This window comes from Daphnia magna, linkage group LG3 (assembly GCF_020631705.1).
Source record: "Daphnia magna isolate NIES linkage group LG3, ASM2063170v1.1, whole genome shotgun sequence".
In the NCBI taxonomy this organism is placed as follows: domain Eukaryota; kingdom Metazoa; phylum Arthropoda; class Branchiopoda; order Diplostraca; family Daphniidae; genus Daphnia; species Daphnia magna.
This window is the reverse complement of record NC_059184.1, coordinates 9,473,555-9,489,245: the sequence shown is the minus strand read 5'-3', so window position 1 is coordinate 9,489,245 and position 15,691 is coordinate 9,473,555. Positions and strand designations below refer to the sequence as shown.

Sequence of the window (15,691 nt, the reverse complement as noted above, 5' to 3'; positions counted from 1 at the left end):
TGCAAGGACAACCTTCCCCTTACGATTTTAAAACGAGAGGGGTTTCGGAATTTGATGGCCGCTGCAGTTCCAGATTACCAAATTCCTTCTTACAAACGAATGCGAGAGACACTCATTCCACATCTTTATGAGGAAGTTGCAACAACAGTTAAGAAACGTCTTGCCTCGTCCCCTGCTTGTTCAGTAATGATGGATTTGTGGTCTTCTAAGTCAATGGAAGGATTCTTGGGTGTATCATGTTCTGCGGTGACTTGTGACTATGAACCCTTTACAGCATTTCTCTCCCTCCGTGAGATGCCAAAGAATCATACGGCAGCAGCAATCTTTGCGGAATACGAGTCTACGATTGAGGATTGGGAAGTAAATAAAAAGGTAAAGTTTAAGAAATCAACTCGTTTGGCTGATGAATGAATTAATTCTTACTTATTCCGTTTTTGCTCATTTTAGGAGATTCGGTGTGTTACTGACAACGCCCGTAACATGATTGCTGCTTTAAGGGTTAAACTTCCAACATTTGTGGACGAGACGGAAAAAGCTCAAGAGGAAGAGGAGTTAATAGGAATTGAAATTGAGGCGGGAATTGACGTTCCAAACTATCTACTAGTCCCCGAGTTTGCTGAATTAATTGCCGAGGCAGACAGCAACGACTTAGAAAGCAATGCTTCGGATTCCGAAGATCATTTTGTATTAGATCTGGATTTAGAATCGTTACTGAACGACAACACCGAGAAGTGTAATGAGACTGGATACAACGTAACGGCTGGTTATCATGCAAGATGTTTGCCCCACCATGTCCAATTAGCCATCAAAGACGGACTTTTAGTCCTTGAGGTCAGTTTTTGAAACTTTTCATAAATACTTTCTCTAATTATGATTTTATTTTATTTAGAAAGTTGCCAAAGGTGCATTGAATCTTCTAGGGAAGATTGTTGGTGGTATAAGGAGGAGTGTCGTTGACATGAAGACGTTAATGGATTGTGTTGGTTTAAAAATTCCAATGTTAAACCAAACCCGCTGGAGTTCGCAGTATGGGATGATAAAAGGATCATTGGAAGCCATGGATAAGGATCCCAACATACAATCGAAACTTAACAGCTGCGCTGTTCATGGTTCTCTTACAGCCATACAAATCAAGAGTTTGCGAGAACTCGTCATTCTACTTGGACCATTTAAAATAGCAATGGATGCTTTTCAGAAAGAACCTGAAACGATTGGACTAGTTATACCGTTCTACCTGGATCTAGTTAACAAATGTAGCCTGTATCCTCAAGTAAATCCTGATGCTCGATCCATCAATTCGTGTAAAACGGTGGCTAAAGCTCTCCAAAAGTCCCTCAAGACTAGGTTGAATTATGTTCTGAATGATTCGCTCTATTTAATTGGTAAAATTTTTACTGAGATTGTTTTAAATATTTCATTACAATTTGCAAACATTTGAATTTTTATTATAGGATCAATATTAGACCCTCGCATCAAGAAATCATTCATCGAAGCTGGTGGTCTCGACGAAAAAGCCGTTCTCAGAGCAGTGTCAGACATCATTTTGTCCCGTTATCGAATAACTTAGTAGAAAGTTTCGAACTTCGTTTAAATATTTACATTTCTCTGCAATTGATTAAATGGACTCATTTTTACCCCATTTATTGTTTAGGTGAGAACGAAATTGAGAGTTCTGCCAATGAAAAACGTCATAATTCACAGGACCCTAATGACTATGAGACTTCATCGGCTGCTAAAAGAAGTAAATTTAATCGCCCCATTCTGTCCTCAGTTTTACCTAAACCACGAACTGAATCTTATCCTGCTTCAGAAAAAGTATTAGAGGAATTTTAAAAATATCTCTCCGAATTCCCGATTGTCAACGACTCGGAAGAATTCGATTTGTCTTACAGTCCTCTTTTATTCTGGAAACAAAATAAGCATAGATTCCCAGCTCTTGCCCCCATTGCTAGAGACGTGATGGGCGTTCCAGCGTCATCAAGTAATATTGAGCGTGGCTTTAGCAAGGCTGTTGATATTAAATCAGCAAAAAAAAAATAGAATTAAAGCTAGCCTTTTTCAAATGCTTTTGTTTATTTAAAAAAACTGCCATTTCCTTTCTTAATCATTTCCTCACTTAATCATCATCATCACTTAATAAGTTAATAGCTGTCGGCCTGTCGCTTATCTAGTTATTTTAATTTAGTTTTTTTATGTTTTCTTCTTAAGTTTTTGGTTAATAAGTTATGTAAAGTGACAGTTGACAAGTTGAGTGAAGAACCCAGTATAAACAAGTTTTTTTCTTAATTGGTTTCATTATTTTGAGAGGATTTGATTTGGATTTGATTTGGATTTGACAAAAATCAAATCAATTTCGAATTGATTTGGATTTGACTCTTTTTTCATTTGATTTGATTTGAAATTTTCAGATTTTTTACAAAATGATTTGATTTGGATTTGGAAATTGTTGAAATGATTTGGATTTGTCAAATCCGACCAAATTTTCCAAATCCAATACACTGGTTATGTTATTCATATATGTTATATCATAACTTATGATGAATTTAAAATGGAAATTCAGCCCTATCTTTTTACACGGGGAAGGACTGTCAGGTCGGAGAAATCAATCATCATAGAAGCCGCAACCCCCTCATGGGATAAATTAGGCTGGGGAATAGGGCTAGGGAGAGGGACGAAGGGGAGGGAGCTGGGGAAGTAATTAGAGATAAACTCAAAAGTGTGTATAATCACATTTATTATACGGTTACATTTTTTGTTTATAATAGTAAATGAAAGAAAAAAATTGACGACTCATTTTCATCCATCAGCCATACGGCTTGAAAATTTATTTTCAATAATATCATATTCATTTTTATCAAGTTTAAACAGTCTACCACGAACAGTGGTCTTTTTAAGGGAAATGACTTTGAGCAACATATTTTCGTTTCTTATCCATGATGAATCTTTGGTCGTTTTGTAGCCTTTAACGAAACCAGTGTGACCGTTAGGCGAAAAAAATTCAACTTCAAATTCTTTGCTAACTACATCAATATTGGTAATTCGCGAAACATACCAGCAACCATCAAATTCATAAATACATGCCACAAAATCGTCCACTTGACAAGAATCAAAATCAAATTCAGCATTCGGAACAGGAAGAACATCAAATACTTTAAAGTCAGAATCAGGTCCTGAGAGTTGAGATGCTTTGATTTGAAAAGAGTTGATTGGTACGAAATAGTGAAAGGAACGTGTTCCTTTTACAGCGATAGCTTCATTCATTCTTTTTTCTATCGATTGCTCGTTTAAACTGACTAATTCTGAGCTAACATAAAAACACTTGATACCAGTGACGTTATCTGAAGCCCATTGAAAAAGATGTTGCGGCGTTGTTATTTGACTGTTAACGAAGACTTGCCAGTCGCGCTAACCTTTTCAATGTTCCTCCAATACCATCGCAAGCACTTTTCCCGTGACAGGAAGCAAAGAAATGCCACTCAGCATTAAGGCCATTAAAATCTAGATTGTGCGGCATAAGTTGGCAAAATTCTTTTTGTTTTTATACTGTGCGCCCGAGCCATCAGTAAAATATTTGATATTTTTCAATGACGGATTAAGTTGTTTTAAATGCTGTAGAACTGGTTTCAAAAAGGAATGGACCGAGAGAGTATCATGCGTCAAGTGATTACTTATAACGGCCATACTGACACTAACGTCAGTTCCGTCTTCTAGTTTCATATATCCCAGAAAGGGTAAAAGAGTGGCCTGATCGTTAGCCCAATAGTAACCTTGAATCGAATCTTGGATTATGAACGAAAAGTTTTCTGAAAAGTCGCTAACCAATACGCAAGTCTCGTTGTCAATCTCCTCTTTACATTTCACAAAATGTGCGCTCTGATTTCGGGCGACGTAATGATGAATAGTTAAATTGCCGATGGCAACGACTAGGGAATCTATGAACTCATCTTTGGATGACTGTGCAGTTTCAAGTTTTGTTCCGTCGGTTTGCGCCCACTTTTAGTAGGTTATCACATCCTCTGTTTCATCGTTGATGGATTCTTCGAGAAATTTTTCAAGACAATCCGCTCCAGGGCAGGAAGGGCAACGAGTCATCATGCACTCCTAAAGATTTAGTCAATTAATTGCAAAGTAAGTTCAATGATATTTAAACAGGATTCTAGTTTATTAAAATTATATGATGTGCTGTACCTTGGTATAAACAGAGCACACTAATTGATCCATCAAATAGTGTCTTTCATTCATAAATCCGAGGGCGTCCAGCATGAGTTTGACGTTCTGATGGTACAAACACACACAAACAGAGTGTGTGCCACTAGCACCAACATTGTTGACATAGGCTGGTCTATTTTCAAAGAAGGCGGAAAGCTTGCACACTGCACTAGTGGAGCTATACTTTTTCTTGTACTCGGGCGTTCTTGTACTCGAGTTCTTTTGTGTTGACAAGCAAAAGTCGCTTTTGAATTTTCATTCGTTTTCCATTTAGCTGCTTGACGCTTTTCACATTTTTCATTCCCGGTAACTGGCGACTTAGGGTGTTTCATTTTGCAAAAATTTTTGAAATTCAAGGTGGCCTTTTAAATTGGGGTGCCCAGTACTAAAATAATGATAACTACAAAATTTCAGATTTTTAAAGAAATATTTGACCCTCCCAGCCGTGAGAAAATAGCTAAATTTGCATTTTTCTTCCTATTTTCCCCTGCGCTCGAGATGTTGTACTTGGAATTTTTTAGCGGCCTTTCGTATTTAAGTTCTTCAATATACAACTAATATATGCTCAAAACCTCATATTGATCGAAGAAGTTTGAGAGGTCGCAGAAAAATTAAGAAATATGGCACCAACGCTTAGTCGCCCTTTTTTTACAGTGATCGTTGGTGAAATCTGAAATCCAGTAGTAGTGCGTCGAATTAGTGGTAATTATTTTTATTTGGAATGGGCAAAACGAGGACCAACAATAAAGATTGGCTACTCGGCCATGGAACCGAAAGTAGCCTATCGATTGTGACTAAACTGCCTTTGAAGAGAGCCGTCATGAAGAGGTTTTTGTGGCTGAGACAACAGGCCAAAGGTAACACAAGTACTAGAGAAGTTTTTCGAGCCATACTTATGGAATTGAAAGAAATTTGGCAAAGAGCCGCTATCCCAATCAAGTCTGACAAGAAATGGCTTGATCAACTCATTAAAATTCATAAAGTTTGGGCGTCTGTTAAAAAAATCGAAGTGTCTGCTCGTGAAAACAAAAATTCACAAAGACAAATCCAAGAATTCAACAACAGCATGAATAGTCTATGTGATTTGTCTCCATCGGATGTTGAAAATCAGCTAAAAGCTTTACGAACGAATAACTGGCAAGAAGATTTAGAATTTTTAGCTGGTCAACGACAGTATCCTCAAACTGGAACGATGTATGGATTGGATCGAAAAGAGCAAGAAAGAGCAAGTAGTCGACAAAGAAGAATGAATCGAAAACAGTCTTGCTCAATCGCTGACAAGTTAACGCCTGGTTTGGTTGATGTTGGTGCCCAGCTGTCTTCTGAATCGGAACAATCTATCCCTGATTGTCATTTGACTGATGATGAGTATTCAGCTGCACGCGCTACGCCCAGGCCATCATCAGTGGTGCTTCTAATTCCAGCAAAAAATCTCACAAAACAAACTGGACAAGTTGCCGATAGCCGTAATATTAGCATCCGGGACCATTTACTTCTGCAGTCAGCTTTTGTAAGAGCAGGAGGTGGTGACATTAATGACATGAGCATGTCTTTATCTACCGCTTACCGCCACCGACGCGAGAACAGAAAAGCCATAGCAGAAAAAGTAAAAGAGGACTGGCTGAAAGAAAAACCTCTTTTTGTTATTGTCCATTGGGATTCAAAGCTCATTAAGTATTGAAATTATTTGGTATTATTGAATGCATATCATCGACTAAAATATATATGTTTTTAAAGGTATTTAACGGGAAATGTTGACAATCGCGTGGCTGTGTTAGTCAGTGGCAAACCTCAGATTGAATCACCAAAGTTGTTAGGAATTCCAGTAATTCCAGATTCCACAGGTGTCGCTCAACATCGAGCTGTAGACGATTTATTAGAAGATTGGGGCATATTGAAGAACGTTATTGGCCTTTGTTTCGACACAACCGCCAGCAATACGGGGCGTTTGAAAGGCAGCGCGACCATCATTAAATCTACTGTTGGCCACTCGGTATTGTGGCTTGCTTGTCGCCACCATGTTTACGAACTTCATGTGAAACACGTATCGGATTCAATAATTGGCGAGAGGAATAGTCCGTCAGAAGCTTTATTTTTCAGGTTTCAAAAAGAGTGGCCAAACATTGACCAAGACCACACGGTTAGTGACAGTAGCGAGTAGCGTCTTCCAATAACTATAATTGACTTATCAATAATGTTGCTTTTACTTTTTTATAGAATCTACCGCTATTTGACTTTGACATAGATGTTGAGTTGCAAAATATTGCTCATTTGGTAGTGGACTGGGGCACGGAGTGTTTAGAAAATGAAACTTTTCCGAGAGAAGATTATCGTGAACTTCTCGAACTGACAGTTTTATTCCTCGGCGGCAGCGTATATCCATTTTCTTTTCGGAAACCAGGTTGATTAATAAGCTTTAGCATATGTGTTTAAATATTGTCCACTATACATGACTTTACTTTTATTTAAAAGGAGCCCATCATCACGCATGATTTATGGCGTTTTCCATATACTTTCTCAAAATGCAATTGCTCTCGGAGCAGTTTGAAATGAGCGATGCAGAAGCAAAGAACGTCAAGACTATGGCAATTTCCATTGCACTGTTTCACAGTTCTGCGTTTCTACAATCAAGGCTTGCAACGATATCTCCAGCTGTGGATCTAAAATACTTATCGATGATGTCGCTTTATCGAAAGGAAAACGAAATCGCCGCAGCATCAGCTATCAAATCGATTCTCAATCATTTGTGGTATTTGTCGGAAGAATTGGTTGTATTTTCCGTTTTTGATAGAGAGTTAGCTGAATCTCTGAGGAAAGCATTAGTTGAAAAGCTATTATCCATTCCTCGTCCAAAGCGCTTTTTACCCGGCAAACCCAAATTTCCAAAGACTGGCCCTAACGATTTAGTTGAGTATCCTGACCAGTTAATAAGATTCATAGGCCCCAACAGTTGGTTGCTGTTTGATTTATTAAAAATGAATGAGGAACAACTTGATTGGATGCAGGCACCTGTTTCTTGCTGGGAGAAAATGAGTGGGTATAAAAAAGCAGAGGCTGTCGTTCGGTCAATGGAAGTGGTCAATGACTGTGCTGAGCGTGCTGTTAAATTAATTACAGATTTCAAAGATGTTGTGGGTAACGTTGAAGAGCAAAATTATTTGTTACAAGTAATTGAACAACATCGAGCTCATTTCAAGTCGTTCAACAAAAGCAGTTTGAATTCAATTTGATATTTACGTCGGGATGAATACAAAAACTTTGAATTTCCTTATTTTTTTTTCTTAATTTTTCTGCGACCTCTAAAACTTCTTCGATCAATATGAGTTTTTGAGCATATATTAGTTGTATATTGAAGAACTTAAATACGAAAGGCCGCTAAAAAATTCCAAGTACAACATCTCGAGCGCAGGGGAAAATAGGGAGAAAAATGCAAATTTAGCTATTTTCTCACGGCTGGGAGGGTCAAATATTTCTTTAAAAATCTGAAATTTTGTAGTTATCATTATTTTAGTACTAGGCACCCCAATTTAAAAGGCCGCCTTGAATTTCAAATTTTTTGCAAAATGAAACCCCCTATGGCGACTATATTCATCGGATGTATAAAAATCTACAATTCGCGCCTTTTCCTCTATTGAATAATTAAAAAATAATTTTCAAAATCAATTTGATTTGACGTAACTAAATTTTTACCATCACTCAAACAATGGCCGTTCCTCTTTTTGGGAGCCTACGCTAAAATACCGATCCTTATTTTCAAATCAGCGGCTTGAGTGGCGGAGTATTTTGAAACGCCAAAAAAATCACTTGTTTGTTCGTGTGTCCAGCTGTGTGGAACCAAGGTCAACAAAGATAGGCGCTCGCTTCCATTCTTTGATAAATTTATCTTATTTGGGGAAATAATTGTTAGTATATATAAATTTCAAGTGAACTTAAATGAATTACCTTTACTCGTACAGCATCTAGTAACTCCTTGTAATCATTTGCGTTGAATAGCGAAAAATCTTCCGTTTCAAGGACATTTCGCTTCACTTTATCAAGGACATCACTACAGATTCTCAGTTGGCGTTCCGAATTACTCCGATCTAACTCAGCAATTAGACTGATTATTGACGCGTTATAAAGAGCACTAATAATTCTCCTTGGAGTGTAAAGTTTGACTTCTGGGCTGTTGAAATATAATGGTTCACTTGAATCCATACAACTTTTCGCTGGGGATTCCTGATTAGACGGTTTCAAAATATTGGAATCCATGAATTCAAAACATGCTTACAAATTTTATAACCAGGAATCAAACGCAGAGTATTTGTTGCCGCATAAACGGAATCACTGAGATGAAGACTAATTAGTTTATCACCAACCACTTTTTTTTGTGTCTTTGGATCGCAACAAAAATTTGTCTTTAATACTGTACTTTTGAAATAAGTAAAAAACACGCATTGATGGTGCAAACAAATAGTGTTAATATGTTCACTTCCAACTCGCAGCTTGATGATTCGCTGGTCTTCTATGTGCAACTCAGTTAATTCGATTACTTTTTTGTGATTAGACTTAACATAACTTTGCTTGAAACAGTCACTATTCGTATATTCACCAACACAACACTTTATCACATGGTTATCCATGATGCCAAAACTATGAGCAAAAACTATGAACTGTTGTGGACAAATAAACGATTGAACTGAATCAAAATACTTCACAGACTGAATCATTTTTTAAATAACCTTGATGTAAGAGTTAACTAACAAGCTCTTGTAATTTTCAGTTTCTTTCTACCGCGAAATTTGTCGTCAAACTTTTCCCCAGCCTTATTAATCCCATGGGGGGGTTGCGGCTTCTATGATGATTGATTTCTCCGACCTGACAGTCCTTCCCCGTGTAAAAAGATAGGGCTGAATTTTCATTTTAAATAAATCATAACTAATTCACGCCGGTCTGGCGGACGATGAAATTTTTTATGACGATAAACGTTATTGATATCTATTAACTATAAAAATTTCAAGTCTCTACAGCCAACGAGATTTTGTCTGAAGGCATTTGAAATTAAAAATTAAAAACTAGCATTAGGGTAACTTAATAAAACATAATTAAATTTTTAAAAAAAGATTCAGAAAGCCTGAATTATTTCCGATTTTTTCGTGTCATTTGTTTTTTGTTTCCGTTAGTAGAAACGGTCGAAAAACGGGAAAAATCGCTATTTCCGCATGCAAATTTAATGCAAAACCGTAAACTTTGATTCCAATATCACGGCTTCCTATTGAAACTAAAAATCTGATATTTTACACAGTGCAAAATTGATGCATAAAGAACACACTGTAAAAAAATCAGACATTTCTATTTTTTTCCACGACGGAAAAATTCGAGTTGGGATGGAATGACCCTATTCTGTGGAAAAACGCGAAAAGTATTGAAATACAAAGCTCGAGAACCTTTGAGTCAATGCCAAACTATGGATGTGAGAGGGAAAATAGAAGAGGATGCCAAACTCCTAAACGATAAAAAATTTTTAGGAAAAATTACGGCGATTGGTGATTTCATCGCAAACGAAGTCAAGTATCACCGCTAATGCCGAACAGTTTATCATAACAGAGCTGACACCATTAAAAAGCAGAGTGTTAATAAAGCAGCTTTTGCCTGGCAGAGGAAAAGAGATGTCTGCGAAAGAGCCTTCCAAACAACAACTGCGTTTATGGAAACTAAACTATTTTTTTTCGGTGATGTTTTGCGTATGGCAGACATTTTGAGCCATTATTTTTTTGCTTTGGAAGAATTTGGCCTCTGCGATGGTGACATTGAAAAATAAAATGCCAAATAAATTCATTTGGGGGAAAAATTCTTAATTCATTTTGGTGGCCGAGTGAAGTCGTTCATCCATCCAACGATTAGTATAGGGAAAATAGTTTTCAAATCCACACTTTCTATGGGTGAAGCATTGAGCACAAAATTTGATAAAGACAAGAAGATTCCCGTTCAGGTAAGGATATTTTAAAAATCGATGTATGTTGTTGATTGTATAAAGTAATATTATTTCCTTCCTTTTAGATCACGAATGCGGCTTATATTCTTCGCAACGTCATTTTTAAGCAATCCAAAAAAGCATTTTCTACCAAAATAACTGTAAATGATGTGATGGAAGGAGAAGTTCAAGTTCCACCACTTCTAAAAGAGTTTTTTGAGTGCCTTGTTGCTGGTCACATCAACCCAGCCAAAATTCGAGAAGGAAAACAGATAAGAATAAAATCTTTGTGTGAAGATTCAATTTTCTCTGTCACCAATGGAAGGTGTAGACCTTCGAAACATGTTGTTCTTTCATTGGTCATGAAATCTGTAACAGGGAGCCGGAAAGTGATTGAAGTCTTCAACAAACTGGGACACGGTATACATTATCACGCAGCAGAAGAACTCGAAACAGAGCTAACCTTTTCTACATGTCGTGAATCAAGACTTTTACCGTGGGGTTTAGAACGTCAACAACATGTACACACTGGTAAATGTGAACACGCTTCTTACTTCAAGATAAAGATTAACAAAATTAGTATCGGTTATATAATTATAGGAGTCGCCTTTGACAACTACGATCGATTCGTCGAAACCCTTACTGGGAAAGACACACTTCACGATACCGTAGGTATCGTGTATCAAGATGTCTCTGAATGTATCCAGGAAAATCCGGACGAAGATGAAGTCAATCCGGAGGACAATAAAGACAACCAAGCAACATCATTTGACGGAAGACGACCGTCATCTCGTCGTCGAAGGGCTTTTGACGAACCCAACGATGTCATAGAACCGTACTACAAAAAACCAAGAATGGTACGTGAAATAATGACTTCTTTAGAAGACTTGCGACGAGAAGATGTGCCAACCAGCTTTCATGTAGCAAAGTTACTGGATTTTCTTTGGATGGCTTCTTTAGGCTTTCGATTGAAGAACATACCAATGTGTACGGGATGGAATTCCTTATTCGTTACCGATTTAATGCCCATGCAAAAAATTTGCTACTTGCCGCAACTGAACATTTCTCCAACTTCTAATTCGGCAATGCTTGAAACACTGAAAATGAGCAAACGGCTCGCGAAAGAGTGTAACCAAAAATATTTTTCGGTTACTTATGACCTTGCCATTTCTAAAATGGCACTCACAATTCAAGCTGAAGAGAAGCCCGAGTACGACTGTTTATTTATTCATCCAGGATCTTTTCACATCGAACTCTTCCTTTTTAAAGCAATTTAAAAATTTATTGCTGACTCTGGCGGGCCAGAAACTGGAGCTTTGGCAGAAGGTTCCTTGAACGCTTTTTTATCCGGGAAGCATTATAACAGATGCAAACGAATTCACCCAATTTTTGCAGTGGCACTTCAATGCATTCATTTTGAAGAATTCCTACAAAGTGCGGACTATACATTCCTGGAAGAAGAATTGCGCATTATACTTCAGAAAATTACACCCGGAGACTTGGCAAGCATGACATGAAAACATGCCCTTTGAATTACACGATGTTATTGAAAAATACGAATCTTTCTGTCAAAAGACAATTGATGGAGAGCATGGGCCCACTGCGCAATATTGGATGACGTATGTTAAGCTTCTTGAAATCTACCACCGATTTTCAAGATCCGTAAGAACTGGAGATTACAAGCTATTTATTCACACTCTACCGGAGATCGCAAATATATTTTTCGTGTTCAACCATCAAAATTACGCAAGATGGCTAACAAGATACCACGATAATCTCATTAATATGGAAATACTCACCCAGGAATAACCGAGTATTTTGAAAACGGAATTATATCAATTCGACGAACAAATAAGTCTTTCGCCCGCATTCCAATCGATTTGACTTTGGAACAAACTATTAATAAAGACGCGGCAAGTTCTTCATCAGGTTAGCGCATCAATGCATGTATTTATTAGTTTTTATATTAAAGCGAATGGGTTTCATTTCTTTGCACAGAAGTGACTGCACTAACAAACTCAAGCTCTGCCAGATCCCGTTGGAACAAAAGTCATCACATTCGGATGACATTGGGATCTCACCTTTACAACTACTTGGGACTCAACAGGAAACAAGAAACAGCTAGAGAAACTCACGTTCATCGGATTCGAAAGGATACTGCCTTGCTGCACAAACTTATGAATTTTATCAAGTCCTGCAGAAACCCATTTACTGTTAGTCAACAGTTAGTCAACCTCAGTTCTGGTAAGGCTTCCTCTGCTGCAACGCAGCAATTTCTACTATCCATAAGAGAAAAAGGGGAGAGTATGAGAAAATCCTTCATTCAACGGTGTATAACCGATCCTGCTGCCTTTCTACAACCTATTCCCCGGCAGAGACTAATGACGTTCTCATGTGAAGGTGTAAAAATTAAAAAAAAAGGCACAGATAACAAAATTGTACAAACCCGGATGGAGCGAGATTTGATGGGCAGACTATTGGCTATCGCTGTGGACCATAAGATAGACATGAACAATGTTTTATCATACCCTTTAACACCAATCCCTTTGTGTTTCAGCCACATAGATGGCCAAATCAATACCAACCCTAAAGCGAGTTTTTTGAAATGTCTGGAACAGCACAATGTTTCTTCATTTAATCCCTGCCACATAGATGTAAAAATTGTAGATGGCTTTTTCCTATTGCATTTACTAGTGGATTTGCCTACCACGTTTGGGAAAATAGCGCTTCATATACTAACCAAACTTTGTGGTATGAACTGTAAACGAGTTGATATTGTTTTCAATGATATCCTTACTCCTTCCATTAAAGACATTGAGAGGGATCGTCGTAGTGGAAGTGATAGAGATGGAGTATTTACAATCTCAGGACCTAATCAAATTCGTCCCTCAGACTTTTTAAAAGCCCTCAGGAGCGACAATTTTAAAAAACAGCTTGTAAATTTTTTTGCTAGTCATTTCGATAATGACTGTTTCAGTGATGTAATTGGTGACAAGACTGTGCGCATGACTGTTGAGTCCAAATGTTTTGTTTTTACCGCAACCGAGGGGCGAGTACTTAAAGAGTTAGATGAACGGTTATCTAGTACACATGAAGAAGCGGACAGTAAAATGATAACCCATCTTGCAAGTATCACTGGTCCTGCTAACGTGGTAATTCGTACTTGAGATACCGATGTATTGGTTGTTGCGCTAGGAAATATTGATAAGATTAAGAGCGGTGTTAAAGTTTTTTCTTGAATTGGGTTTGGCGAGTAAAAACACTCTAAGGTTTGTTGAAGTTATTAGTCTAAGTCAGAAATTGGGTCCAAGATTGTGTAAGTCTCTTCCAGGTTTTCACGCATTCACCGGATGCGACTACACTCCTTCGTTTGCATACAAAGGGAAAGTTAAGCCTTTTGCTATTCTACAAAAAAATATTGATGCTCAAAATGCATTTGGAAAATTAGGCTAATGTGGAAATGTTGCCTGATTCGACAATAAATTGCATCGAGAAATTTGTATGTGAAATGTATGGGGTTAAGGGAGTCCAATCTGTTAATGACTGTCGATTAGTTTTATTCATGAAGGTTTACAAACCGAAACATAAGCATCCCATGGCAAGCGTAAAAGGGATCGATGGAAGTCTCTTGCCCCTTGTAAAACCGTGCTCATTGAGCAAATTAAACGTGTAAATTCGATCTGCTCATTTTGGAACAGAGCAGCTGTTGCCAATCCAACAGTATTCTCCCCCCTCAAAAATGGATGGATACTCGACGATCAGAGGTATTCAATTCATTGGTTCGAAGGTGATGTCACTCCACCTACTACGTTTTTCGTGTACAGCGTTGCCGTACACGAAAATTTTCTACCCGGTACCCAAATTTAAGTTACACACTTCATTCTGGTCATCATTTTGCACCTCTTAATCTATTCTGGGAGTGCATATTTAAAGAGAGTTTTTCTTTCTCTATTTTATCGTATATTTAGTATTTAGTACAACTAATTTTAGGTTTTATGGTAAAAAAGCTATTACACACCCTGTTCTGGTGTGTATTTTGCACCACAAAACAAGTTCTGGCCTTTCATATTATTACTCACCATACCATTCTCTATATAATAATTTAAAAAATATGTTGTACCCGTGATTTCAGATTTGGTGTTATATCACGCCGACTTCGGGATCACCTGGTGACATATTTGCATAATTTGCGGTGGACCAGAATTAGGTTTTCGTACTCAGCGTTTCTTAGTTAGTAATAATATCGTCTTAAACCTTTGTACAAATGGTTTCTGACAAAAACCTTTTCGGCTCCCGGACTAATATGCCTAGATATTACCTTTAAGGCAAGTAACAGGTCGGGTCATTTTGCAACCCCTCAGGTTGGTGTGTTTTTTAAAGCGTTGGAAACGTGTGGCTTGGGCTGTGCAATATTGCTTGTATGATTTTAGCTTAACTTCTAACTGCCTGTGCAGGATTTCGTCTTTACAGTGGGTTTGTGTCTATAGATTCCGATTGTGACCAATATAGCACATTTCTGCCGGTGGATGTCCAAATCTTGGCCGAACATCCGTTAGATATCTATGTACTCAATGGGTAATTCCAGGGATGTCCGTCGGCTAGTCACCTTGGAAGTGCAATGGATGTGCAAAAATTATATTCTACGGACCTCCTTCCAACAGCCAAGAAGATTTTCAATTGTTTCATTTAAGGATCGGCCTCGAGCCAATCGGGGCGCTTTTTTGCAAATCGGGTTTCTCATTTCGGGCCATCGAGGCGTGGCTCAGGGAGGAACATTCTTCTCCCCGAATTCAATTGGGGTTTGCAATCAATTGGATTGCAATAAATCGATTCATCAATGCAAAAAACATTATCGATTGACTGTTTCACCCGATCTATCCGATAACAACCCCGATAATAGCTCGTTCTACCCGCTTGCCCCGATTTTTACTCTGAAACCGAAAGAACGGCATTTTTTAAAATTGCTTCGGGGCAACGGGTTAACCTCAAATTCTTCCCCGCTCCGCCCCGGTTGAAAAAGTGGCACCTCAATTCAACCACGAATGCACTTTATCGGTGTGGGGCGGTTAACTTGATTAGAACTAATTGGGGCCGATCACTAAGTTTCATTATTAATTGTCAAAATTTCTTTGTTTCCAAAATGGGAAAACTTAACCTTGTTCAAATTTTTCCCTTGAACCTATTTTTATTTTAAGTCCAGCATTTAATACGAAAAATTGAAAAAATAAAGGAGTAATTATCTATTTGCCGGATGGTTTATTTTTAAATTTATTACAAAAAATGAATAAAATATATGTAAGTCGTGAGTTGGTTTGCACAAGCTTTCCGTTTAGCTTACGGGAACCAAGCCATTGGAAATTAACTCAGAGAAAATAAATATTATTCGGCATCTAATAATATTCAAAGCAAGTATACTTATGATAGGATTATAAATTCAAATAATAAAAAACTACTTTAAACTTAATAAATCATGCTGAAGTTTAAAATTCAAAAAATATTTAGCATAAATTGTTTAAATTCAATTTATAC

General features: G+C 37.6%; 4 protein-coding genes and 1 pseudogene across 4 annotated transcripts; 3 read left to right on the top strand and 2 right to left on the bottom strand.

Annotated features, from left to right (window-relative positions):
* Window positions 1-213: 213 nt before the first annotated feature.
* On the top strand, window positions 214-1,833 carry LOC116919335. The gene is made up of 6 exons (XM_045171190.1): window positions 214-372; window positions 448-571; window positions 695-835; window positions 921-1,382; window positions 1,452-1,550; window positions 1,652-1,833. The coding sequence occupies exons 1-6, from the start codon at window positions 214-216 to the stop codon at window positions 1,831-1,833; spliced, it is 1,167 nt and encodes a 388-aa protein (XP_045027125.1).
* Window positions 1,834-2,796: 963 nt separating this feature from the next.
* On the bottom strand, window positions 2,797-3,261 carry LOC116919383. The gene has a single exon (XM_032925349.2). The coding sequence runs from the start codon at window positions 3,259-3,261 to the stop codon at window positions 2,797-2,799; it is 465 nt and encodes a 154-aa protein (XP_032781240.2).
* A 735-nt stretch (window positions 3,262-3,996) lies between these two features.
* LOC116919334 lies at window positions 3,997-8,831 on the bottom strand (annotated as a pseudogene).
* On the top strand, window positions 6,732-7,439 carry LOC116918655. Its single transcript, XM_032924382.2, has one exon. It carries the CDS (start codon window positions 6,732-6,734, stop codon window positions 7,437-7,439), a length of 708 nt encoding a protein of 235 aa, XP_032780273.2.
* Window positions 8,832-10,048: 1,217 nt separating the features above from the next.
* On the top strand, window positions 10,049-11,439 carry LOC116919333 (the record flags this gene model as incomplete). The annotated part of the gene is made up of 4 exons (XM_032925307.2): window positions 10,049-10,180; window positions 10,249-10,582; window positions 10,763-10,969; window positions 11,201-11,439. Coding segments are annotated over 4 exons (912 nt in total), but the record flags the coding sequence as incomplete, so codon positions are not given.
* Window positions 11,440-15,691: the final 4,252 nt, after the last annotated feature.

Coding starts and splice junctions, on each gene's coding strand:
- LOC116919335 (XM_045171190.1), top strand. CDS start 214: ATGGAAGGATTCTTGGGTGTATCATGTTCTGCGGTGACTTGTGACTAT. Junction 1,383..1,451: donor TGATTCGCTCTATTTAATTG/GTAAAATTTTTA, acceptor TTTTTATTATAG/GATCAATATTAGACCCTCGC. Junction 1,551..1,651: donor GTCAGACATCATTTTGTCCC/GTTATCGAATAA, acceptor TTTATTGTTTAG/GTGAGAACGAAATTGAGAGT.
- LOC116919383 (XM_032925349.2), bottom strand. CDS start 3,261: ATGAATGAAGCTATCGCTGTAAAAGGAACACGTTCCTTTCACTATTTC.
- LOC116918655 (XM_032924382.2), top strand. CDS start 6,732: ATGCAATTGCTCTCGGAGCAGTTTGAAATGAGCGATGCAGAAGCAAAG.